This window comes from Nannospalax galili, unplaced genomic scaffold, assembly GCF_000622305.1.
Source record: "Nannospalax galili isolate Female #2095 unplaced genomic scaffold, S.galili_v1.0 scaffold155, whole genome shotgun sequence".
Classification (NCBI taxonomy): domain Eukaryota; kingdom Metazoa; phylum Chordata; class Mammalia; order Rodentia; family Spalacidae; genus Nannospalax; species Nannospalax galili.
Genome location: NW_008339923.1, coordinates 7,970,752 through 7,998,672, shown reverse-complemented (window position 1 = coordinate 7,998,672; position 27,921 = coordinate 7,970,752). Strand labels below are relative to the sequence as shown.

The 27,921-nt window shown below is 38.4% G+C and overlaps 1 protein-coding gene and 1 pseudogene across 3 annotated transcripts in view; one reads left to right on the top strand and one right to left on the bottom strand.

Moving 5' to 3' along the window:
* Window positions 1–27,921, bottom strand: part of Ankrd12 (ankyrin repeat domain 12) — a 111,183-nt gene that overhangs the window by 28,737 nt on the left and 54,525 nt on the right. For 2 of the 3 annotated variants that reach the window (XM_008834670.3, XM_008834671.3), the window contains 3 exons: window positions 25,055–25,255; window positions 23,817–23,959; window positions 20,728–20,875 (listed from right to left, as the gene is read on the bottom strand). In XM_008834670.3, coding sequence (XP_008832892.1) covers window positions 20,728–20,875; window positions 23,817–23,959; window positions 25,055–25,255 — 492 coding nt within the window. Of the gene's footprint in view, window positions 1–12,369; window positions 12,450–20,727; window positions 20,876–23,816; window positions 23,960–25,054; window positions 25,256–27,921 lie in introns of those variants that run through there. The other variant, XM_029564314.1, reaches the window with a different exon arrangement.
* Window positions 14–2,038, top strand: LOC103735442 (annotated as a pseudogene).

Genomic DNA, 27,921 nt, shown 5'->3' with positions numbered 1-27,921 from the left:
GGGCTTAGAAGTAATGTGCCAGGAGGAGGATGAGCAGGTAATTTGTCTTCAGAATATATCTGCACTAGTTTGCTTTATAAGTTTATTTGGAGTGGGTTAGGAAGTAAAGCTAATCTCCCAGTTATTCTCTGCAAATACTACTTATTTGGAGCCATTCCTAAAGGTGTACATTTTTTAAAGTTATCATGGGCAGGAACTGCTGCTTTTCAAAAAAAGGCAAATGGGTCAAAATAAGGCTATCTGCTCCACAATGTTCCTAAATAAGCACTACATTAAAAAATTTTTTTTGAGACAGGGTCTTACTATGTAGCCCTGGCTGGCCAGAACTCACTGTGTAGATCAGGCTGGCCTTGATCTCGCAGAAATCCACCTGCCTCTGCTTCCCAGGTGCTGGGACTAAAGGGGTAGCCACCCTGCCAGATCTGTGTTCTATATGTTCTAAGGAATACTTAAGCACACACAGTATGTGACTTCCTGTAACCTTGTGAATAAGTGAATACTTATGAGAAGTATATGCTTTATTATCAGTAACTGCTTAGATGTATAGCATCAGGAGGGGCAAATATTAAAATATGTCTATAATTTACAGTTAGGAAATTCCTTAATGTCTAGAATAGAGTTCATGCTTAATACTGAGTAAATGTACAAACTATGAGTTTAAGAACTGCATTAAGACACTAGAAAATTAAGTTGGCAGAGGCTGGTAAGATGGCTCAACAGGTTAAGTCACTTGCCACCAAGCTCACTGACCTGAGTTTGAACCTGGAACTCACACGGTAGAAGGAGAGAAGAAACTCCCAAGGGTTGTCCTCTGACTTCCACAGGTGTATGCCATGACACACACATGGACTTCCCCCATCCAAATAAATAAATGTTAAAAAAATTTAAAAAAAGAAATGAAGTGGCAGTGCCAATGGTGGAACAGGAAGAATGCAGAAAGAGAGAAAAACATCAAATACAGACTTACCCATAAGATAACTCTGCAGAGTATCCATATAGCCAACTATTGAGCTCCCTCACTGGGTATCTTCTCTAAACCCAGCAATATGAAGAGGCAGCCAACATTTTGTGCACTCCATGTGGCAAGTAGTACTTCCCATAGAGCTGAGGTTCCAGTTGCTTCACATGGGGCCCTCAGCCTCTTCAGAACGGCCCTTTCACATACTGCACACTGACACAGATGTTTTCCTAGACTGAGCACTCCCATTTATGGATTAGCTGCTGACCCCGTTCTAAGAAGGCAGAAGCTTATTCTTAAAACAACAGCACTATTTTTATTCAGTGGTATTTGTGCATTATTTGAATATTATGTTTTGTATTTTATGAAGGTGAAGACACTTAGACTAGCAATATAACTAATATAAAAATGGAAATGACTGGCTATAAAATTTTCAGCTTCCTTCACTGAATTGAAGATTGTTTAACTGTGAAGGAAAGAAAAAAAAATCAGAAAAACCTAAGTGAACTACTACATGAATAAAAGAGGGAGAACAAGCCACACTATTTGTTAACTCAGATATTTGAAGAAAAGCAATGATAAAAATATAAAGTTTAAAAATTATGGGCAAAATAAGCATGCAAGTGATTTAAATGATATGTACACAGAGTATCTGTCAATACTAAATGCAAAAAGTTTGTTTCAAAAGTTCAACATTCGCCTTAGTCATGAGAAAAATTAAGAAAACTGATCAGAACCTTTAAATTTAATGTTATTTCCTACTCAATTCCCACTAAAGTTCTCTTGCAAAATCTCTATAAGCAGGTTGCCGCCACGTCTTCTGGGGCCAGCATGAACGCCCTGCAGCGCCTGGTATAGCCGCTCCAGCTGGAGGAGGGCATGGAGAGGATCAAGGTCTCTCAGGCAGCTGCGGAGCTGCAGCAGTGCTGTATGCACAATGTCTGCAAGGACACCCTGCTGGTCTGTGTTCCAGCTGGAAGCAACCCCTTCTGAGAGCCCAGATCCTGTGCTTTACGCTTTACTCTGACTGTAGGGAAGACGTTCATTGAGGAATGCTTTCAAGCACAAACTGATGAATGACTGACTCCAAGTCCTAAGAAAGCAGTTTTCTCCAGCCAAACAAATTTCAGATATTTCGGACCTTCTCTGTGGCCTGCACCAATAGCCAAATTCCACAGAAATTAGTGGTTTTTTTAAATTCAAATAAGACAATAAAATGAAGTTTTCAATTATAAATGGCCTAGTTCTTTTGCTGAAGTATTTTTATATTAAGACAAATAGAAACTGTACCACCAAATTTACTAAGCTGTATTTCTTCCATAAATGAGGTACCAATGTTGCTGTGTCTGAAGTGGCAGGTATGTTCTATTTACTGGATGTTTATATTTTATGAAGAAAAAATGGAGTATTTATAATCTGCTACTGCTAACATTTTTGTATTATAATAAAATTTGTTTTTTAAAAAACATTTTATTTATTTTTATTTATTTTATGTGTATGAGTATATTGCCTGCATGTATGTGAGTGCACCCATGTTGTGCAATGCCATGGAGATCAGACGAGGGCTTTGGATTCCCCTGGAACTGGAGTTAAGGATGGTTCGTAGCCATCATGTGGGTTCTGGGAATTGAACCCGGGTCCTCTGCAAGAGCAGTCAGTGCCCTTAACCGCTGAGCCATCTCTCCAGCCCCATAAAATTTGTTCTTAATTTACAATTACTAAGACAAGAAAGTATAAAATTAAGAACAGGCTGATACCCTGATTTTCTAAGCAAGAAGTTGCTCATTTCTAAATGAGAATATTATTTTATTTTTCACACTAAACTTGGGAGAAGCTTCTCAGGAAACCTATTTGAAAGGATTGATGCTGTACTGCACATTAGGTTGCCCCATCTTGTGTATAAAGCAGATTTTTCTTTTTCTTGAGTTCCTTCCCTTTTGTAATTGTACCTTTTAAAAGATGCTACATTATTTGTTTTTAAAAACTGTTTAAAATGTGACCTACATACAGAACATTACAAATGGTTAAAAGACAATGTGAAAATACTACAACCTAAAACAAAGTCAAGTCACAAATGTTTTACTTGAGTGCTGTGCCTTTGATTTAATTTGGGACACTTTTGGATGGAAACTTAATTTGTATTTGTAATAATTTTTGAAGAGCTTGGAAATAAAACTTTTGCCTAAATAAAAAAAAAATCTCTATAAGCAAGTTTTCTTCAACACTGAAATCACTGTAGGTAAAAAGAAAATTTGAAATTGAGATTAAAATATTTAATTAATTGAAACCATAAAGATATGTTCCAGGCCAGCCTGGTTTACACAGTGAATTCCAGGAAAGCTGGGGCTACAGGGCAACTCTGTCTCAAAAAGACCAAAAAAATCCCCCAAACCAAAACCCAAAAAAAACCTCCGTATATATAAATACATATTTATATACACATACATATATATATATAAATATATACATTTTTATGGGAAAGATGGGCAGTGGTTAAGAGCACTGGCTGCTTGCTCTTGCAGAAGACCCAGTTTACATTCCCAGCACCTACAGGCATCTAACAACTGTCTGTAATTCCAGCGCCCTCTTCTGACCTCTGAGGGCACTGCATGACATGGGTACACTTATGTACATGCAGGAAATACACTCATACACATAAAATAAAAATAATATATATAAAAAAGACGGGGCTAGAGAGATAGCTCAGTGGTTAAGAGCACTAACTGCTCTTGCAGAGGACCCAGGTTCAATTCCCAGCACCCACATGGCCTTAACTCCAGTTCCAGGGGAATCTGAAGCCCTCTTTTGACCTCTGTGGCATTGCACGACACGTGTGCACTCACATACACACAGGCAATACACTCATACACATAAAATAAAAATAATAAATAAAATAATATAAAAATGTATTTTACTAAAAAAGGGAAAACAGAGTTCTACTAAAACGTTTTTGTCTGTTTGTGTATGTGTGTGTTCCAACACATGTATGTGCATGTTCAGAGGTCAGAGGCCAATATCAAATGCCATTTGTTTTAAAATTTTATTTATTTACTTTTTGTCTTTTGGAGACAGGGTTTCCCTGTAGTCCCAGCTGGCCTGGCACTAGCTATGTAGACCAGGCTGGCCTCGATCTCAGAGAGATCCACCTGTCTCTGCCTGCCAAATGCTTGGACTAAAGATGTGAGCCACCACATGCAGCTTGTTTTTTTAAATATTTTATTTATTATTATTTTTTGTATTTTTGAGACAGGGTCTCCTTGTAGCCCCAGCTGTCCTGGAACTCACTATGTAGACCAGGCTGGCCTTGAACTCACAGAGATCCACCTGCCTCTGCCTCCCAAGTGCTGCGATTAAAGGCGTGTGCCACCACACCCGGCTTATTTTTTTTTTAATTTTATGTAGAGTGTACTGCCTGCTGTGTGTAACTGCACCAGTGTCATGCACTGCCTGAGGAGTGCAATGCCCACAGAGGTCAGAAGAAGGCGTCAGAGCCCCTGGAACTGGAGTTACCGATGGGTGCTGGGAATTGAACCTAAGCCCTCTGCAAAGCCAGTCAGTGCTCTTAACCTCTAAGCCATCCCTCCAGCCCCTGCCATCTATTTTTTGAGATAGGGTCTCTCAGTGAATATGGAGCTTGCTGATTCAGTCAGAGTGGCTGGCCAGCCAGTTCCCAGGATCCTCCAGTCTGTCTCCCCAGCTAGGATTAAAGGAGCATGTATGTATGTGTGCCTACCTGCTAGGGCTAGTTTCTTTTTCTTTTTAGACAGGTACTCTGGTAGTCCCAGGTAGCCTGGAACTCAATATGTGGACCAGGCCAGCCTCCATCTCACAGAGATCTTGCCTCTGCCTCTCGAGTACTGGAAATAAGGACATGTGCTACTATGCCAAGTCTTCTTTTTCTTTTTTTAAAATGCATCCAACTCAGGCCCTCCAGCAGGCACTCTACTGACTAGGTCATCTTCTCAGTTCTTCACTAAGGATTTTAAATTAGCATACTGAGAAAACACCTCTGCTATAAAAATCTAGGCTTTAGAATAACATTATGTGTAAAATGCTTTTCATAAAAAGGAAAGAGGAGAGAGGGAAAGAAAGAGGAGGTGAAGGAGGAGAGGAAAAAAGAGGGGGGGCGAGGGGGAGCGAGGAAGGAAAAGAGGAAAAAAGGGGGCGAGAAGGGAAAAAAAGGAATGGAATGGAACCAAGGCTAGCACGTTGATACAGCACTCAGAAGGCTGAAGGAGATGTGAGCACACACAGATAAACCAGTTTGTCCAAGATGATAGAGCCAAAGATTACATTTACGTGGTCTAGGAGCACTAAAATCTGAGTTCTTAGGATTAACCATTTAAAAGAGTAGAGGATTGAGTTGGAAAAGGCCTTATCTGAAAGAAAAATTAAAAATACTCACCCAAGACTAGTGTTAAATTCTTAAAACAAATTTGGTGTACCTACTCTTCACTTGATTTTTTTTTTTTTTTTGAGACAGGGTCTCCCTGTAGCTCCAGCTGGCCATGTAGACCAGGCTGGCCACAAACTCACAGACAGCCACCTGCCTCTGCCTTCAAAGTGCTGGGATTAAAGGCGTGCACCGCCATGCCGGGCTCAGGACTCAATAGCAAATAAGGAAATAAAAGGCATGCTTTGACTATCTCAATTGTCTACAAATTAGTGAATTTAGGTAGATGATTTTGATTTTCAATCGCTATAATGGCAAATACAAATGGAAATTTAAAGACTATAAAGCTACAATATCATATGAAGTTGGCTTGGAATATTTAATTTTAAATAAAGGTCTAAATCATATAAAATAGGGTTTAAAATATTTCATTTTAAATAAATGTCTAATGTGATAACCTTAAGATTTTTACTTTGAATAGGGATTTGCTAAATATAAGTAGTCAAGGCTGGCATTGAACTTGTAGATATCAAATACTAATTCTGTGAGTCAATGTCTTGCTGCACATTCATATATTAACTCATTTATCTGTTACCACATTTTTGTGAGTCCTGACAGAAGTGGAATCTGAGCACACAGTTTACTAATTTCTCTAAAATTATAAAGAATCACAGATTACATCTAGATAGTCTAGGAATGGTAAAATCTGAGCTCATATGATTAAGCCATCTAAAATACAGGAGTGGGGAAAAGATTACTATTTGAGTTATTCCTATTATCAAAATCCCCTGCATCATTAAAGTTTTGTGTGAGCGTCTTTCTCCTCTATGGCTCCCCCTGCCCACCCTGCCCCGCTTGGCATACCCTCTCCTTTTGTGCTCATTTTCCTTTCTTCACATAAAGCACTCAACCAGAATTAAGGCTTCTATTAATACCAGGGAGACTTCTAAGAAGGGAGATAGGGAGAAAGAGAAATGAATGTAAGCCAAGTGTGATGGAACAGATCTATAATCCCAGTACTTGGGAGACCGACGAAAAGTTCAAGGCCATCCTTGCTCCATGAGACTTTGTTTCTCACACACACACACACACACACACACACACACACACACACACACACACACAGCCCTCTGACCTAAAATACAAATCTTTAACCAAAAAGACTTTCTTCCCAACATTTACTCTATTTATAATATGAAAATTTCAGCAGGACATAGGGGCATACGCCTTTAATCCCAGTACTCAGGAGGCAAAGGTAGGTAGATGTCTTGTGAGATTAATGCTAGCCTGGTCTACAAAGCAATTTCCAGGCCAGCTGGGATCACAGAGAAACCATGTCTCAAAAAGCCATCAAAAAGAAAAAAAAAGAAAATGAAAAATTAAGTTCTTAATTTTATTTTTCTTTAAAAAATTAAAATTTTTATTGAATTTTTGTGTATCTCATACATAAGATCATCTTTATACTCTACTCCTTTCCCCTTTGGGACCCTTCCATACTCCCTCCCCGACTGGAGTTCTTACATTCTGTCATTTGTATTAAGGCCTATCACGTAAAGTTAGTGCTCAAAGATGTCCCTCAGTGTAAGTTCACCCATGGGGGTTTAGTCAGTATCATTTCCAAAGTCTTTGTTTCCTTTGTATCTCATAAGTTGTCCTTCTTTTAGATTTCAAATTAGATTTTCAGCATGCTTGACCTGACTAATTCTATCATAAATTCAATTATGTTTTTGGTTTCTTACTACTTTACAGCAGTCTTTTGCCAATACGATTGGTGGAGCCACTGTTCTCTGTATTTTCCAAAGATACTGAGAACTTATTCCTTTTCTTATCTGCAGGATTATCTGTTGTGTTTGTTCCTCCTGGCTCTTTCCTCAAATCTCTGAATTTCTTTTCATATGGATAAAGGGAAAAACTACTTACTGAAGTTTGTGGAGAATTACTCTAAGTGAGAGTGTTGTTAGCATTCCCTGTGATCATCTCTACCTTTAGTCTCCTGGCTGAGACTACTTGTGCAATTTGAATTTCAAAGATTCCCTGGGGCCTCCTAGGGAAGAATGTTTCACAACCAAACTAGACCTGTTCTGTGTATACTTTGAGTGGTTTCTTGTTTTGCACTAACAAAAATTAGTATACTTAAGAGAATCACATAAATTTAACTTATTTATTTACCTAGACAAGGAATCAACATTACAAAAATGTATCTGCATTTTAGGAAACATTTCTTGACAGCTTTCAGATCCAACTGATTGAGAAACGTAGCTTAGAGACACGGAAATAAAATATTAATAACTTCAGATTCAGCCCCCCCACCATCATCATATATCCCAGACTGGCCTCCAATTTCTGATCCTTTAGCCTCCACCTCCCAAATGATTGGATTACAGGTGTGCACCACCACATCTGGATTATGTAGTGGTAGGAATTCAACCCAGAACTTCATGCATTGTAGATAAACACTCCAGTAACTGAGCTATATCAACGAGTTCATCATGCAGTCTTCTTTAGATCTACATTTCTAAACCTCAATTCTCCAAAGCAAATATCAAGTGTTTATTTAATTCCACTTCACTGGAGAAAAGTAGTCACATACATAGTTGGAAATAAGTGTATCAGATGATAATTTATTTTCATTTCACCTTATTTCTACATAACAGACACTGGTAAGAGAAGTAACATTGTTTCAGGATGAAACAGAGGAAAAAGAATATGACCAACAGCTGGAAATACTGTGTTTCAAAGTAAACTCTACAATGGAAATAAACCAGTTCTTATTTTTATGATTGAGATCAAGTGTAGCATCTGTTCTTACCATAAATAAATCAAGGACAAGGACCACGGCACTCTACGTATGTCCCTTAATTAGTCATCACACAATTTCTTCAAACGTAACATAGAAATTGATTCTATAAAAATGGCATTTTCTTCCTCTGAAAATAGGACAAGCATCACCACAAAAATCTTGATGTCACTAAAGGAGACTGATAAAAATCACCCAGGGTCAGATACTCCATTATGAATACATACATTACATGGAGGTCCTTTAAACCATGATTAAACATTTTTCTTTAGATAGAATGTAATTACTTAAGTCAAGCTCATTTAAATGTGTGTATACAAAACTCAGCATCTTAAAAATTAAAGGTCTTTTTTAAGCATTCTGCCCAAATGTATACTTTATAGTTTTAAACTTAAATATTCAGTAATACTATACTATAATTATGTGACAGACTCACTTTAAGTTGCTAGGCACTGGTAGAAATTCAGTTTCTAAGTTAAATCACCAAGCTAGCATTTTTAAACAAAGAGCCATTAGCTTTGGTATTTGCAATAAATAATTTTACATTTTCTGAGAAAATGCCTTTCCTATTTCTTGACCGCTGCATTTATGTGAATTTTAAACTTTTAAATTTAATTTATTATTTATTTTACGAGTGTGAGTATGTAAGTGTACCCATGCCATGCAATGCCCGCAGAGGTCAGAAGGCATCGGATCTCCTGGAACTAGAGTTACAAAAAGTTGTTAGCTGCCACGTGGGTGCTGGGATTTGAACTTGGGTCTTCTGCAAGAGCAGTCAGTACTCTTAACCACTGAGCCATCTCTTCAGCCCATATTTACATGAATTTTAAAGGTAATTTAGCAGACTATTCTAGGTAACAAAACACAAGAACTTACAATATGCTAATTTGTTGCTATTCAGAGCACATCGCAACTACGACCATAATTTCTCACTAGTTTTCATACACATATGTAAAATCCAAGATACAGAACATGTTATTTTTATATATAGTACTAATTAACAGAATTTTGCTACATTAGTTTAGGTATTTCATAATTTATTTTTCCCCCTTAAAATTTTATATATATATTTTCATTAATAAATACTTCAAGAATTTAAAAATCTTAGGTTTTGGGCCTGGGCTGATAAAACATGATAAAATTTGTATTGATTTAAAGTACCGACTTTAAAAAGAACCGAAATGGGTATTGTTTAAAATACTGGTAAAAGCAAGCTGATAGTTATATAAGAAAGTTTTAAAAGTCACAATTCAAATCTGTGTGTAAAGTATACCACACATAAAACAGAGGAGAGTAAGTACAACATGGAAAACACTATCATGGAATTTCTTAAATTTTGGTAAGTTGCCACTAAACAAAGAATACCTCATGCCAGGCATGCTAGTGGTAGTACATGCCTTTAATCCCAGTATTGGGGAAGCAGAGGCAGGAAGATCTTTATGAGACCTGCCTGATCTACATAGAGAATTCCAGGCCAGCCAGGTGCGGTGGTGCCCACCTTTAATCCCAGCACTTGGGATTGTGAGTTCAAGGCCTGGTCTACAAAGTGAATTCCAGGACAGCTGGGGCTACAGAGAGACTCTGCCTCAAAAAGACCAAAAAAAAAAAAACAAAAAAAACAAAAACCAAACAAACAGAAAAACAAAACAAAACAAAAAAACAAACAAACCCCCAAACCCAACCCTATGAAATGGTGTATATCAAGGTCTCAATCCTAATGATCAAAAAAGTTGATATATTTGGACATTCTAAGAAACCCCCTAAGGAACCTTTTCCTGGATCTGTCATACTTCTAAGATTAAAAAGTTTGCTTTGAGGGGCTGGAGAGATGGCTCAGCGGTTAAGAGCACTGACTGCTCTTGCAGAGGATCTGGGTTCCATTCCCAGCACCTACATGGCAGCTATGAACCGTCCTTAACTCCAGCTCCAGGGGAATCTGAAGCCCTCTTCTGACCTCCATAGCAATGCACAACATGGGTGTACTCACATACATGCAGGCAATACACTCATACACATAAAAATAAAAATAATTTGGCTGGGTGTAGTGGAGCACGGCTTTAATCCCAGCACTTGGGAGGGGAGGCAGAGGCAGGTGGATCTCTGTGAGTTCAAGGCCAGCCTGGTCTACATAATGAGTTCCAGGACAGCTAGGGCTGCAGGGAGACCCTGTCTCAAAAAGACCAAAAAAAAAAGTTTGAGTATTCCCAAGGTCATGCTTCTTCTACTTAAGTTAAGCTATAAACCAAACCAGTTCACAGAAAACTCTGTCCAGGAGTGGTGGTACACGCCTTTAACCCCAGCACTCTAGAGGCAGAGGCAGGTGGATCTCTGTGAGTTCCAGGCCAGCTAGGGCTGCATAGTAAAACCTCATTCTCAAATTAAAAACAAATAGCTGGGCATGGTGGCGCATGCCTTTAATCCCAGCACTCAGGAGGCAGAGGCAGGCAGATCTCTGTGAATTAAAACTCAAGGCCAGCCTGGTCTACATAGTGAGTTCCAGGCCAGCTGGGGCTACAGGGAAATCCTGTCTCAAAAAGACCAAAAAAACAAACAAAAAACTGGCCAAAACAAAAATACCAAAACCAAAAGAAAACAAATTAAAAAAAAAAAAAAAACCCTTGCCATATTAGGGCTTAAATATTTGTTTACTTGACTCTCTTAACTAAGTCTATATAAGCAATATGCCAATACTTTATCTTTACATAGCTACTAAAATATAAAACTAAGGGAAAGAATTTCACAAATTATATTTTTATGATATAATAAAATTTCAACATTTTGAGAAAATGAAAGTTCAAAACACTGATCATTTTATGTATTTTATGACACAGAAATGCATTCAGTAAGCACTAGTGGGTAACAATGAATGGATCACCATCTTTTCAAGTCTCCGAATCTGTCTTACAGTAGACTCTTAAATAGTTTATTATGATAAAGCATTTCTTTGGTTAAACTGAAGCATGCCAAGAGAAAAATTTATGGTAGCTACTTAAAACCAGGCTAGATTACCAACAAAGACTCAAAAATGTAACTTTTATAACAATGACTGGCATTTTAAAGAGTGCTCATTGGACATACTTTAAAATGGACATACTTTAAAATGACAAAACTAGAATATTGCCAAGTTAACAAAACCTTTAGTGATGAATGTTGGAAAGAATGGAGAAGCAGTATGTGACGCACTTTTCTATTACAATAATTATGATTTATGAGCACAATCTGGCTCTCCGAATATGACTAAATTTTTAGTATGACAACATGAAAGCATTATTTATAGTAGGTATCATTATTAGGTAGGATTTTTGTACTTAGGATAATGAATAAAACTAGGAAAAGGGCTGGGCAAAGGCAGGTGCATCTCTGTGAGTTTGGGGTCAGGCTGCTTTATATAACAAGTTCGAAGCCAGCCAGGGTTAGTTACACAGTGAGACCCTTTGTCAAAAAACAAAAAGAAAAAAAAACCTGGAAGAGGGTAGAAATGGGGGGGGGGCAACTGAAGAATCATGAATATTTAAAAGTATCACACACATACAAATATACTGTATTAACCAGGATATGTACTCCTGCAACATTGTCATAAACATCTGACAAACATGCTATAAAATTGTTAACTCAAAGCATAGGTCACACTAAGTGAGGCCAGTCTCCGTATTACCAATTCATTATAAACAGGGCCCTGCACCAAAAATGGAACTCAATTATGTTACTATACACTGTTCTTGATCAGCTGACATTTTTTCCACAGCAATTTTCCCCTTAATGTTGAGAAAACAAGTGCACTGGCACACATTTCTTATGTAGAGGATTGGTATTAACAGCAAATAGCTTAGAGGACAGTTGCTTAGAGCAGCACTCACATAAAACATAATGTCTTGTGGAATAAATATTTGGAATGCTACATATATTGACCCTGCTTTATCTACTTCTAGTTTATTAAAGCTGTGAAATGTATACACTTGGTTATTCTCTAATTTTGCAATACTTAAAGTGTATCTGTCACATGGATGACATTTCAGAGAGATAATGATGTTATGGATCTTTGCTAATACAAACATTCTATGGGCAGTTAAATTAATTCTTCATTAAATAATGCATTCTGAATTTGGACCGATTCAAGTTTTGTAAGATTAAATTAAACAAGGACCTCATGTAAATTAAATAATAAAATTTGGGTATTTTCATCAGTCTTTAGTAACTCCAAAATCTTTGTATAATACTTACTGATAATTTTTGCATCATTCCTTGAGGCACTTTGATCAAGCAATAATTCAGGCACATTCACCATGAGGAAAATAAATATTCTGAAAAATCAATACATAGCTGATGAACAAAGGAAACAGTATCACCAAAAATAAAAAGGTTCTAGAAAAAAAATTTTTTTGTTGCAGCATTTTGTTCTATGGAAGTTTGTAACAAAAGCTGCTTTTCAAAGCTATAGTCTCCTGAAAAATTAACAGCATTCACAGCTGTTAATTTTAAAATTAAAGAATTCATAGCCATAACAGAACTAACATATCAAATAAAACATTCTACTTCTCAATTTCATTTCTCATGAAAGGCAATGAAATTTCAACTAAGAAAATCCCAATTTAAGCTGGGCATGGTGGTGCATGTCTTTAATCTCAGTACTCAGGAGGCAGAGGCAGGTAGATCTCTGTGAGATTGAGGCCAGACTGGTCTATAGTAGTTGAGTTCCAGGATAGCGGGGGCTATAGGGAGATCCTGTCTCAAAAAGATTAAAAAAAAAAAAAAGATTAAAAAAAAATCCTAATTCTACATATAGTAAAAAAGATGTATAAAGGACTTTCAGCTTGCACTTTCAATAGACAGATTTATAAATATAGTGAAAGTAGAAATACTGAAAGCATAAACCGACAGAATAAGAGTATATTATTACTATTTGTTTTTTAAATCAGTGAATGTGGGTTAAACATATTTGGGAGATTATATGCATTAAAAGAAGAGGGTCCAGTAAGTAAAATCTTTGAGAAAACCAACTTGGGTACAGAGGAAGGAAATGATGACACGGTTTACAAGCAAAGTTGGAACAAGACAGTCTGGGAAGCTGGTAGAAAAGACAATGTCTCAGAAACCAAGGCAAGAGAATTTTAGGAAAAGCATGGTCCAAGCACCACCCAATTCCACAGAGAGTTTGAAAGGATAAGAACTAAAACACTTCTAAGCTATCTAGCAGTGAAAGATCACATGTGATCTTATGAAAGAAGAGATTCCATGGAATACAATTAGTATAGTTTGTATTTGAAATTTAGTTGGAGAAGAGATGTAAGCTATAAAAAATAAATAGAAATAAAAAAATAAATAGGGATAAAGACCAAGAGAAGATTTTGGTAGAGCGTGGTAGCATGCACCTCTACCTTTGAGAGCAGTCGCATCTGTGAGTTGAAAGCTAGCCTGGTCTACATAGTCTGCTTCATGCCAGAGGCACAAAGTGGGACCCTGTTCAAAAAAAGAAAGGGAAAGAAAGAAAGGAAGCAAGGAATGAAGGAAGAAAGAAGGGAGAGAGGGAGAGAAAGGGAAGGAAGAAAGACGATTTTGTTGGCATCTTACATATTTACACACAAAGAAAAATTTCACGACTATGTCTAGGTCTATTTTTGCCACCTTTTCTCCCAAAACCATTACCTCCTCTGCCACCAGCCCCTTTCCCATCCCATCACATGCTTTGTTACCAGTCATGTATATACTCTTTCAAGATTTTGCTTCATTCTTATGAAATTTTATGTGAAAATGTTACTTGTACATATATGAGAAAACATACAGGTTTTAATAATATTGTTCATAGCTGGGGAAGTCATAGTCAAGAGTGCTAGCCCGTGTGAGGGCCTGAGTTTAACAAAGCAAAATACTGAACAATGTTGTTCATTTAATAAAAAGCTATGAGCTATGATCATTCATCTTAATTTTTCTAACTTGATACCTCACGAAAATGTTTTTAAGCAGTTGAAACTCAAAGCACAGCATTAACATACTTAAAATTTTCAACCAATCTCCTATTAACATGTACTTTAAAAATTCTGCCACCAAAGAGTATTGTAATAGTCATGGTATATTCCCAGGAATGTGCCAAATAGAGAAGGCTAAGTACTTTGAAGAAGACTTTTGTGAGTCAGGCATGGTGGAGCCAGTGGTACACGTCTTTCATCAGCACTCAAGAGGCTGAGGTAGGCAGATCTCTGTGAGATTGAGGCCAGACTGGCTGACACGGTGAATTCCAGGACTACTGGAATTTGAGGCTACTGGGAAACCTTGTCTCAAAAACAAAAACAAACAAACAAACAAGAATATTTTTGTGATGATGAGCGAGCAAGGCGGCTTAGCAGATAGAGGCATATGTCAAAACTGATGATCTGAGTTTGAGTCCTAGACCTGCATGGTAGAAGAACTGACTCCTACAAGTTGTCCTCTGACCTCTACATGTGCACCACAGGAACACACACACACACACACACACACACACACACACACAAATTTAAAAAAAATTTATTACTTTTTTATTTCATGTGTATGAGTATATTCCCTGCGTGTGTAAATGCACCTGTGTCATGCAATGCCCACAGAGGTCAGAAGAGGGCATTGGATCCCCAGGAACTGAAGTTAAGGATGGTTGTTAGCTGGAATTGAACCCAGGTCTTCTGCAAGAGCAGTCAGTGCTCTTAATCACTGAGCTCTCTTTCCAGTCCCAATAAATATAATTTAAGAATTTTTTAAAGAATGCTTTTGTGCAGCAATATTTGAAATTACACCAAAGAACAATCTTTTCTTTTTTAAATATTTTTTTATTATTTTATTACCTTTTTATATGTATGAATGTATTGCCTGCATGTATGTGAGTGCACCCATGTCATGCAATGCCACAAAGGTCAGAAGAGGGCTTTGGATTCCCCTGGAACGGGAATTAAGGGCAGTCATAGCCGCCATGTGGGTGCTAGGAATTGAACCCGGGTCCTCTGCAAGAGCATTCAGTGCTCTTAACCACTGACTGAGCCATCTCTCCAGCCCCTGGGTCTTATATATTAATTGGAATTATGTATAGGTGTATGTCTGTCTGAGGATATGTGACCTGAGAGCAGGTGACCATGAAGTCAGGTGTCAGATTCCCTGGAGTAAGCTGGGGTTACAGGTGGTTGTTAAGTCACCCAACATGAGTGCTGGGAATTCAACTTGAGTCCTCTTCAAGAATACTCTCCAATAACCACTGAGCTATCTCTTCAACCCCATATTTGTATACATTTAAAATTTTTTTGGAAATAATTATAAACTCACAATACGTTAAAGAAATTTAAATCACTAAACACTAAGACACCACATTGACTTACCCAGATTTGCCCATTATTAATGTTTTATTCCCTTGCTTTATAAAATCCTTTCTCAGCACTGGAGACATGGCTCAGTAGTTAAGAGCTATTCCTGCAAAAGACCTGAATTCAGTTCCCAGCAACCACGTGGAGCTAACAACCATCCATAACTCCAGTTCCAGGGGATCCAACACCCTCTTCTGGCCTCCACAGGTTTGTACACATGTGGTGCACTTACACGCAGGCAAAATACACAAAGAAAAACTTCTACAAAACTCTTTCTGTTGGAATACACAGATCAATCTATGTTTTCTCTTGAAGTATAAGGTAACTGCATATATCATAGTACTATAGTCATATGAACTTGAGAAATTTTATTCATTTATTTTTATGTATATGGTGTTTTGACTGCATGTGTATAGGCGGACCACATATATGCAATGTCTGCAAAAGCTAGAAGAGGGTGTTGGATACTGTGGAACTAGAGTTACTGATGGCTGTCAGTCATCATGTGGGTGCTGGGAACTGAACCCAGGTCTTCTGCAAGCCAGTGCTCTTAACTGATGAGCCATCTTGCCAGCACCATCCCTTCCTGAGACGTTCTTAACAAATGTTTCTTATGATACAAAAATTAAGGCTGGAGAGGTGGCTTAGTAGTTAAAGAGCACGCACTACTCTTGCAGAGGACCCCAAGTTGGTTACTAACACCCACGAGGCAGTTCACAACTGCCCCATAAAAACTCCTCTTATGTGCCACAATGCAGTTGTTAATTTCCCAAATTTACACTGACATAACTACTTCTTGTCAAATGATCTAATAATGTTCTTCATATTCATTTTTCTCTGTCAGTAGAAGATCCAGTCTAGGAAGAGGTAGGTACTAACTTTTGATCATTTCTTTAAAACTCTTAACATTTCTACTGCCTTTACTAGTCTCTCATAACATTGTCAATTCCTTCTTTTGGTCTTTTGGAGACAGGGTTTCTCTGTAGCCCCAGCAGGCCTGGAACTCGCTATGTAGACCAGGTTGGCTTTGGACTCACAGAGATCCACCTGCCTCTGCCTCTTGTCTTCTAATGAGTATGTTTCTAGTGTATTGTGTGTGGAAGGTTAAATCCTGCCTTGGATACATACGTATACAATGTCTGCAATTCTGAGACTTTCATAATAAAGGATTGTATAACTGGGAAAAACTGGCTAAATTTCCAAGAGCTTCTGTCAATTTTACCTTAGGTTTCTAACATGTCTTGCTTTACGTATTTGGACTATGTTACATCTCATGCTTATGAGGGCAATACTAAATTAAATTCTGCCTTATATTAAATGCCTTTCATCATCATAAAATTATCCAATTTTGCAATGCAATGTTTGAAATTCTTCTTTGTCTGCTCTTAGTACTGTAATTCGTGTTTTACTTTCAAAATCATTCTTTAACTATTTTTTTTTAACTATCAGAAGAAAAGTTACCTACCATGAGTCAGGCATGGTTGGCACATGCTTGTAGTCTCAGCACTTGAAATAAGGCAGAAGGATTGCCATAAGTCTGAGGCTAGCCTATACTACACAGTGAGTCCCTCTATCAAAAAACTGAAGTAGAACTAGGGCAGAACAGGCAAGAGTGCCTGTTGTGCAAGCACAAGGACCTGAGTTCAGATCCCAGTACCCATGTAAAAATTCAGGTGTGGTTGTGCAAATCTGGAATTCCAGAGCTGTGTAGGTGGAAACAGGTAGATCACAGAGGCTTGCTTGCTGCCAGCCTAGCTCCACATTGAGAGACCCTGTTTTCAAGGGAGCAAAGCAGAAAGTGAGAGCAGAATACTCAATATGAAGCTGTACACATATGCACATATGAAGCTGAAGCATACACATATGCACATAAACCAACACAGAGAAAAAAAAAGAGAAATGGGGAGGCAGGATTAAAAAGAGGAATGGGAGGGTAGGGCAGAGGAGGAGGTGGGTGGTGGGAGCAATAACACTAAGAATGTTTGAAAATGCAACATGGAAATCTACTATTTTATAAGATTCGTGTGTGCATGTGTGTACCAGAAAAATTTAATTGGAGTTATCCTACACAGGGGATAATGCTCCTTCCAGAAGCTACAGGTGGTCAAATAAAAAGCCCAGTTCCAAGTGTGGGATATTTCCCCTTGAGTTTTTAGTCAGAAGTATCCTGGAGAACCCCCCAACCCCCTGCCAATAAAACAGGGTATGTTGCAATCACTCTTGGTTGTCTATCAAAACTTCAGGGTAAGACCCTATTAATTAATGAATATACCATACACACTGGTCATAGGACATGGGGAAATCATGTTGGTATTGACCAGGAAGCTTCCACCCTGCTGGCTAGCTTTCCTAGTACTAGAAGGTGCTATGCAGGCTTCTGGGGGGAAAATGTCATCATCAGCCTGCCTTACCCAGCTACAATCCTCAAGTTACAATTATGATGGGCACAACGAGATAGGCCGATGGGTCTAAGCATGAGTGTTATGGGGATAAACAATGATTTTATGATGGGATTTAAGGTTCACAACACAGGAGGAAACACATGCCTGATATTATAAATCTGGTCAAGAATTAATGGTTGGGGTTCATTCATAGGACCCAGGGGTGAACCTACCACTATTACTTTGCTAACTGGACACAGTATCAAACAGCCCTCTAAATTTGTACTCTATACCCATAGAATAGTGCAGCTCTCAGACCTTATTAGAGAAGTTTCTTTTGCAGTGGACAGCAGTTTGTAACATGGAAACTCACAAGAGTTCAAAGTGCAGAGAATTAGTGTCGGTGGAGTGCTCAACCACAAATGGTACATCTACATCACACCACCTCCTGGGGGCTCAGGTACCATCTTGCAAGAGGGGGCAGAAAGACTGTAAGAATCAGTGATCTGGGAGGGTTAGGGTAAAACAGTGTCTTCTAGACATAACCTCTGCACTCATGAACTCACAGCAGCCGTGGTTGTCTGTACAAGATCAAGCCAGTCAACATTCTAACATGGAGTCCAGCAAGAGGTTCATGAGTCCCTACTCCACCTGAGAAAGTATAGTTGGTTGATGGCTGTTGGAGTAGGGTGTGGCTCCTGGTAGGTCATGCTCCAGTAGATGGCCCCACACCCATCAGTATATGAGTAGCATAAACTGGACTAGTTGGGAGTTATTTAAAAAATAAAAAGAGGGGGCTGGAGAAATTATTCAGCAGTTAAGAGCACTGGCTGCTCTTGCAGCGACCAGGGTTCAATTCCCAGCACCCAGATGGTGGCTAAAAACTGTCTGTAAGTCCAGTTCCAGGGGAATCCAATGTCTTCTTCTGACTCCACCGGCATTGCACAGCACAGGTGCACTTACACACATGCAGGCAATATACTCATACACATTAAATAAAAATAAAGTATTACAAAAATAAAAATAAAAAGGACAAAGTCTGGAGGTATGGGGCATGAGATCGGGAAAAATTTAAGAAGAGAGGTGGGGGATGGACAAGCCCAAATTATATTGTATGCATGTATGAAATTCTCAAAGAATTAAAATATTAAAGAACAAAATAGCTATCATATAATTTGGCCTTTTGGAAACATGAGTTTATTACACTATTGTCATTGTCTCTTTACAGATGTTTTAGTTTTGTTTGGTGCTTATATTGTACATTTTTCTTTGTTAAGTATAATGTCTTCTACAATCAACTAATGATATTTTTAAGTTACTTAGACATTTCCTTTATAATCAATGATCATTGATGGAATTTTTATTCCAGGACTTTTTAAAAAAATATTTATTATTTTTATTTTATGTGTATGAGTGTATTGCCTGTATGTGTTTAAGTACACCCATGTCATGCAATGCCCGCGGAGGTCAGAAGAAGGCATCGGATTCCCCGCTGAGCCATCTCCCAGCCCTCCATGACTTCTTTACTCTTCTACTTATAACTGGCACCACCTCTTAACTAAATGGTACATATCTTTAATTAATGTTGTTCAACAAGGCATTATAAATTTAATATTCAGGTGTATTCTTTTAGTTGGTCTTCCATATGAAAATAATTAAACTGTATTACATAAAAGTAAAACAAAGTTTCTACTTAAAAACCATAGACTTTTTTCAAACTGTTACTTTCTGTAAAAGGCTGAACATAAACAAGTACAGCGTGGTTTTCAATTCCTCATATGTAATCATTATAAAAGTCACATGTCTACCTGCTTATAGGAATTAAGATTTATGAAGGCAGGGTCATTTGGCATACTTATTTTCTTTATTCGTATTTGCCTGAAATAAAATTAATTCTTCTAATTTGTACACAAAAGACTTTCTTCAACATAGGAAAGCATTTTCTGTGATATTTGAAAACTAACATTTTTTTTTTTTTTTGTCTTTTTGAGACAGGGTCTCCTTGTAGTCCCAGCTGTCCTAGAACTATGTACACCAGGCTGGCCTCGAACTCACAGAGATCCACCTGCCTCTGCCTCCCAAGTGCTGGGATTAAAGGCGTGCACCACCACGCCTGGCTGAAAACTAACATAAAAAAAAATCTCTAAGTATGCCAAACATTTTCTAAAATATTATTTTAAGGAACTGGAGGTTATTTAGCTTAGTAGCAGAGCAGCAAGCTCAAGGTCTTGGGTTCAGTCCTCAGCTAAATAAAGTTTTTTTTTTGGTCTCTCTTTTTAAAAAGCTATGTTTATAAAGAAATTGTTCTTGCCTTGCAACAACTTAAGGGCTCAACTACCCAGTTCACAAAAGTAAAAAATGTAAAGATGACTTATCAATGCCAGGAAAGGACACGAAGCATATTGTTAGTAGCTCCATAATACACACAGAAGGAAAAGACAGCAGCAGCAGTGTTGATAGGTGAGAGGTTCTGCAGTAAGACTGAATGCAATAAAGGAATAGTTCAGCAACTTAAGAGGAGAAATATAATGGAAATAAGGTAATGGTGCTAGACCCCATTCACACAAGTATGTATAGCACTCATAGCAATTGCACTATGCATAGACAACTAGATAAGCATTATGCTAATGACAGCTGGCTAGCATTATTTTAAGGTACTCATTTTACATATTGCACACTAATGTCAAATGTTCTATAAAACATGTCAAACAGCTGAATACAGGTTATCTAAAACGAACCTGTACCTGGGCTTGTTTCTACATACCTATAATTCCAGCACTCAAGAGGCTGGGGCAGGAAGACGGCAAGTTTGACACCAACCTGGGCTACACAGTGCAATCCTGTCTCAAAACATTCAGAGCAACAACAAAACAAACCTGTGTAACTTTCATCATCACCAGACAAAGGCACCTCTCTTTTCAGCAGCAACTCCAACTCCTCTGTTTCTGCTACATCCACTGGACGCTCTCCATGTTTATTAGCTTGAAATGGATTCCCACCATGACGAAGTAACAGTTTCACTATCTGCAACATTAAACAGTATGAAGATTTAGCCCCTTCACCTTACCATTTCAAATCATTCTCTTGGTAACTAGTGTCCTTTTGAACATTTGATCTAGTCTGCATTCGTTACTTACAGAATATACTCTGAATCATTATTATTCTCCACTAGTTCCATTTTCATTAAACTGTACCCCATATAATGACCTCATATACTATAAAGAAATTCCCTCCTTAAAATTTAAATGGGGGAAGGGGGAAGAGCTGGAGAGATGGTTTGGTAGTTAAGAATACATACTGCTCTTAAAGAGGACAGAGTTTGAGTTCAGACCCCACCGTCACCAGTAACTAGCTCCAGGCAATCAGACACCCAGTTCTGGAATCCACTGGCACCTGCAGTTATGTGCATACACCCATACTCAGACACACACAATTATGCAATTATTTACATAACTGCAAACAGTAACGAAAATAAATCTTAAAAAAAAAAAAATGAAACCTGGCTATTTCGGCACTGAAATCTGATGATTTTTCTTCCTGTTTCATCATAAAGTCAGCAAATATTTACTATCTTTTTGAAAATTAAAAATGTTATTTTTCGCCGGGCATGGTGGTGCACACCTGTAGTCCCAGCACTTGGGAGGCAGAGGTAGGCGGATCTCTGTGAGTTCAAGGCCAGCCTGATCTACATAATGAGTTCCAGGACAGCTAGGGTTACAGAGACCCTGTCTCAGAAAAAACCAAAAAAAAAGTTATTTCTCCTTCCTTCACATATCTTAAGTGCCTAGGAAACAGTCTTGCATATCCATCTGAAGTGGTACTCCACACAGTGTTTAGAGGCAAAGCAACAATGGAGAAACTGACCAAACATCTGGATTTCTCAGTTCTCAGGATATTGTTTCACTGATTTATATTAATTTGTGAATAACCAGAAATGTCATCTCTAAAAAAACCATTCATAGTTCAAAATTTATTTTACATTATTTATTGTGTATGTGCACTCTTGTGCATGCACTATGGTGTATGTGTGGAGGTCAAAGGACAACTTGTACACAATAACAAACTCTCTAGTCTCTTAAAGTGCAGCTTTCTATTTAAGGTCAACATCACTACCAGTGCTCTTAACCTTACTTTCTTCTCCATCTCTCAGGAACTGTAATTTTTCTTATCACACTTAGATTTACTTGGGTGAAAGTTAGAGGACTAATGAAACCAATGGAAACCTCGATGCCCTTCATTTCTATTGGCATCTTACAAATCCCTCAATCTAATTTCATATTCATTGCTTTGAAATTTTCCTCTTTTCTGTACAAAATTATATAAACTTTAGGATCCACAAGACCAAGACCCACTTCCTCAGTCAGTTGCCAATTCGTTTCTAATTCTTAGCATTTTCAGTTGGCCTGGAACTCACTATGTAGACCAGCCTGGCCTTGATCTCAGAGATCCACCTGCCTCTGCCTCCCAAGTGCTGGGATTAAAGGCATGCAGCACCATGCCTGGCTCTTCTAGATTTTTAATTCTCTTTTGCATTGGCTTTTATCTAAAAGACAACACTTTTATCTAAAAGACGAATTTTCAGTTCATACCTCTTTTGCCTCTACAAAATAATGGCAGCCAAGAAATGTGGTTGCTGGGCTGGGGATGGATTAAGGGCAAAAAGGCTTTAATTCCTCTTCTCTAGCTAAATGTTTTTCTTCATAGTCAAGTTCCTGAAAAAGAAGTCTGCCCTTGTGTCACTGATGTTTCTTTTTTTAACTCTTCAACCTCCAACTATGTTTCATGTCCCATGAAGTGGCTTTTCTAAGTCTGTAGAGAGCTAAAGCAATGTTTCCTTATAGCTGTCCTTGACTGGTGTTTTCATGTTCTAGTATGTATCACTATTAATATATTTTATTACATTTTTATTCATTTTGCCTGGGCGCATGTGTGTATGTGTGTGCACATGTGTTTGTGCTGTGTTGCATGTGGAGGGCAGAAGACAACTTGCAGAAGTCTGTTCTATCCATCATGTGGATTCTGAGATTGAACTCGGGTTGTGTGAGGCTTAGCAATAAGCACCTTTACCACTGAGCTGTCTTGCTGGCTCATGTAACACCTTTAGAGAGCTCTGACTATCTGAATGTGATACTTACGCAATTCATTAACTACTTTCATTCTCTATTGGCCCTACTTTTTTTTTTTTTTTTTTGGGTTTTTTGAGACAGGGTCTCCCTGTAGCCCCAGCTGTCCTGGAACTTACTATGTAGACCAGGCTGGCCTTGAACTCACAGAGATCCGCCTGCCCCTGCCTCCCAAGTGCTAGGATTAAAGACATGCGCCATCATGCCCAGCCGCCCTACTTTTTTGAGCCCCAAATCCAAGTATTCAAATACTCATTGTAATATACCCAATTGAATATATGTATATTTTAACTTTTTGAATATGAGACAGGGCTTCTTATATAGTTACGGTAGGAGTGTAAGATGTCATCCTCCTGCCTCCACTTCCTAAGTGTTGGGATTACAGGTGTGTTACCACTACACCTGGCAATTATGTGTGCTTTAAAACAACAGCATGGGGCTGGAGAGATGGATCAGCAGTTAAGAGCACTCCAAATTCAACTTTTATCTCAGTTAAAATAAACATTTTTTAAAACGTAAGACGTATAACCCTATAAAATTTTTACTTAAGTAAAATATGCTTCAATCACACTACATCTAGATATCCAGCAGAAGTCTTTAAATAACATTTTTGACAAATTGCTTAATCAATTACTCATTAAATGAATTATTTTATGAAAAACTGCTAGATCTAATTAAGTATGAATTAGAAGTCAGAAAGTAGAAAAAAAAGAAAACAAAATATAGATATGTTGTCAGACAATGAATGAAATAATATCATATGACTAAGAAGAGCGCTAAATTACTCCAGGTTGTTTTGTATTTTGAAAATACACAGCAATGATGACTTCTACTGTACTCACGTCTCTGTGTCCACTGCTAGCAGAATCATGGAGAGGGGTGTCATCATCTAACCCTTGTGTGTTAACATCTGCTCCAGCTGCTATAAGTATTTTAGCAACATCATAATATCCAACATTACAAGCTTCATGCAATGGTGTCCAACCTAAAGTGAGAATATTAATTTAACAAAAATACATCTGTCACTTGAATTTTTTTCATAATTAAAAACTTACATGTTCACAAGAAAAATATTAGGAAACATTACAAAACACAAATGCAGCACCCTACCATCCAGATTTAAATTTTTTTTTTGTCTTTTTGAGACAGGGTCTCCCTGTAGCCCCAGCTGTCCTGGAACTCACTATGTAGACCAGGCTGGCCTTGAACTCACAGAGATCCGCCTGCCTCTGCCTCCCGAGCGCTGGGACTTAAGGCATATACCACCATGCCCGGCTCCAGATCTAATAATTTTTTTTTTTTTTTGGTTTTTGAGACAGGGTCTCCCTGTAGCCCCAGCTGTCCTAGAACTCACTATGTGGAACAGGCTGGCCTTGAACTCAGAGATCCACCTGCCTCTGGCTCCTGAGTGCTGGGATTAAAGGCGTGTGCCACCACACCTGGCTTAGATCTAATCATTTTTAAAGTCTCAGGTAACTCCTACGAGCTGTCCCCCATATTTACAAAACTCGGATGGAGGTTTAACTTGCTTCTACTCTCTGAGGTGAGAATGTTTCCTTGGGTGGTTGTGCTTTTCTACAGCATACTACTGTTTTGGTTTTCTCCTGAGTAGCTCTCACTCAGTACCCAGCCTGATCTCAAATTCACTATGTATCATTTCAAACTCATGATGCTCCTAGCTCATACTTCTAGGTGCTGGGATTACAGGTGGGCACCACCATGCCTTCATAGAACACAGCATTTAAGTGACTGAATAAACTGTAATGTATGTTAACAAGTTCTTTCTACTGGGGATTTGGTTTCTTTCTTTTTTTTTTTTTTTTGTCTTTTTGAGACAGGGTCTCCCTGTAGCCCCAGCTATCCTGGAACTTACTATGTAGACCTGGCTGGCCTTGAACTCACAGAGATCCGCCTGCCTCTGCCTCCCAAGTGCTGGGACTATAGGCGTGGGCCACCACACCCGAAACAATGCTGCAACACACATCTCTAAAATCCAATTGCAATGCATACATATTTTAAAAATTATAACCAGTGTTTCCATTTTAGTTCTTGAGCATTAGTCTTGAATTACTATTCTCACCTGCAAAATCTTTCACATTCACATTTGCCCCTAAACTTATTAATTCTTTGACTTGTTTCACATCTCCTCGAATAGCTGCCATGTGTAAAGGAGTTTCACCACGTTCATTTCTTTTATTAATTTTATCCTTTTGTCGAGATGAAGAAGTGGGAGTTTTCTTTTGGGCTGGTGTTGTTTGTGATGGATGACTTGGTGTAGAATCTGTAAGAAAGATGACAGTGAACAAAAGCTCTAAACCATTTTGTATACTTAAATAACTCTTACAGATGTGTCAATTTCTTTTTTTTTAATTTTATTTATTATTTTTATTTTATGTGTATGAGTATATTGCCTACATGTAGATAGGTTCACCCATGTTGTGCAATGCCAGCGGAGGTCAGAAGAGGGTGTTGGATCCCCTGGAACTGGAGTTACAAATGGTTGTTAGCTGCTGTGTGGGTGCTGGGAATCTAACTTGGGTCCTCTGCAAGACCAATCAGTGCTCTTAACCACTGAGCCATCTCTCAGCTCGCCAATTTCTTAGAACACAGAGTATATCTTAGAACACAGAGTATACCTACTCCTATAACCCTCAAATTGAGTTGGATATGTCAGTGATTTCAAACAACTAGTCAAAGAAGATCTTCCTTAGGGATTATCAAATAATAAGCCAATGTAAGAAAATGGTATTTTTTTTCCTGTCAATTCATAAAATTGGTTTAAAATGAAAACAGAATGGGGCTGAAGAAATGGCTCAGAGGTTAAGAGCACTGACTACTCTTGTAGGGGACCTGGGTTCAATTCTTAGCACCACATAGTGCCTAACAACTGTCCTTAACTCCAGTTCTAGGGGATCTGACAGCCTCTTCTGATCTTCGTGAGCACTGAATAACTTAATAAATTACAATTAGCTCTTTTCTGATATTATACACAAATTCAACTCTGATTATTTTACTATGAAAACTAAGCCAAAGATCTGTAAAAGGCAAGGGCAATTAGAAAAAGGTTTATCAAAATTATGCTTTGCTATAATTCACATCTTTTTCTTTTTAGGTTTATTTTTTCTGAGTGCTGGGAACCAAATTCTGGTCCTTTATAAGAGCAGTATATGCTTCTAACCACTGAGCAATCTGTCTAGCCAATTCACATCTTTAAAAATTTTTTATTCTGTATGTATGAGTGTTTTGCCTGCACGTGTGTGAGTACACAAGTGTTGTGCAAAGCACGCAGAAGCTAGAAGAGGGTGTCAGATCCCCAATGGATGGTTGTTAGCAACCACAGTGCTGGGAATTGAAACCAGGTCCTCTGGAAAAGAAGCCAGTGCTCTTAACCATTTGGTCATCCCTCCAGCCCCCTGGTTAACATCTTTTGATGCTTGTTTAGTTTCTACATCAAAAATATGAATGTTAAACTAGATGAAACCCAAAGTTCCCCCACTCAATTTCAGAACTGATAGGGGAAAAATGGTTTCTTAAGCCATTAATTCTGAAAATTCACAAGTCTTTAAAAGAAATATCAGCTCTAAGAAAAGTTTAAAAATATGCCTTCTGGACTTTCAAGTATACTGCCTCAGCAAGAATTTTTTTGTTTGTTTGTTTGCTGGGGTAGGGGGTGTCTTTTTAAGACAGGGTCTCCTTCTAGCCCCAGCTGGCCTGGAATTCACTAGGCCTCTATCTCACAGAGATCTGCCTGCCTCTGCCTCCTAAGCACTGGGATTAAAAGCGTGCACCACCATGCCCGGCTTTCAACTTTATAATCTTGATTGTCAAATTATTTAAGAAAAATAGTTTGTTGACTTTCTTTAAAACTAAAGGATCTGCTGGGTGTGGTGGTGCATGCCTATACTCCCAGCAGGCAGAGGCAGGCGGATCTCTGTGAGTTCAAGGCCAGCCTGGTCTATATAGTGAGTTCCAGGACAGCTGGGGGCTTACAGGGAGACCAAAATAAATAAATAAATAAATAAATAAATAAACAAAACAAAACAAAACAAAAGGATCTACTGTGGAAGAGCTGATCTTCCTAAAACAAGGAACTCTAGATAGGCTGACTAGATTCAGCAGATGAACAAGCACTGGAGAACGGCTGGAGGCGCCGACAATACAGTGGACAGTAACAGAGATTACAGAGTATATGGGCTCCAGTGGGTGGGGGGAGACTATGGGAGGGTGTCATTTGGGATGTGGGTATATAGATGAGTAAGATTGTTTGATGTTGTGGAACACTGCTGTTAAGGTTGGTTCCTTTCTCAGCAGGAGCTTCCTGCCTGACTTACCTGGAAAGTGCCGCCAAGCACGGATGCTTGGCCTCATTTAAAACATGACCTTTGGCATAGTTACCTGGAGTAGAAACTACCCCTAGGTTTTTTCTATATGATAATTAGGCATTGCCCAGTAGTTGGATGATAGGAGCCTACTGCCACATGTAAATAAAGCATACTATGAGCACCTATCAGCTGAAGCATTGGCTATTGCCTCCACACTGTATTTTCCCTAATCCCCAATGAATAAATGGAGCTGTTTCACTGAATCTGGAGCTGTCTGTATCACTGAACCTGCCTCCCTGGAAGGGCTTTCTTCCGTCAGTGCTCACTGGCTGTCCTGACCCCGTTCGTCGCTTCTGCTCCCTTTGTCCTCATGGGCCGGTGGCCAACGACCCACGAGGAAAGGGAGAGACCCTACAGTTTGGGATGTTCTGTATGAAATACACACAAAAAAAATCAACAATTTTAAAAAATGAGTTATATCTGAGGAAGAAGCATAAAAATTTGCTCCATGTTAATTAGTAGAGATGAAACACATTACCACTGAAATCTACCCAATGATTTTATATCCATGCTCAGGTGGATTTCAGAAAGTGACTGTGACTAGTAATAATCAAATACATAGAGA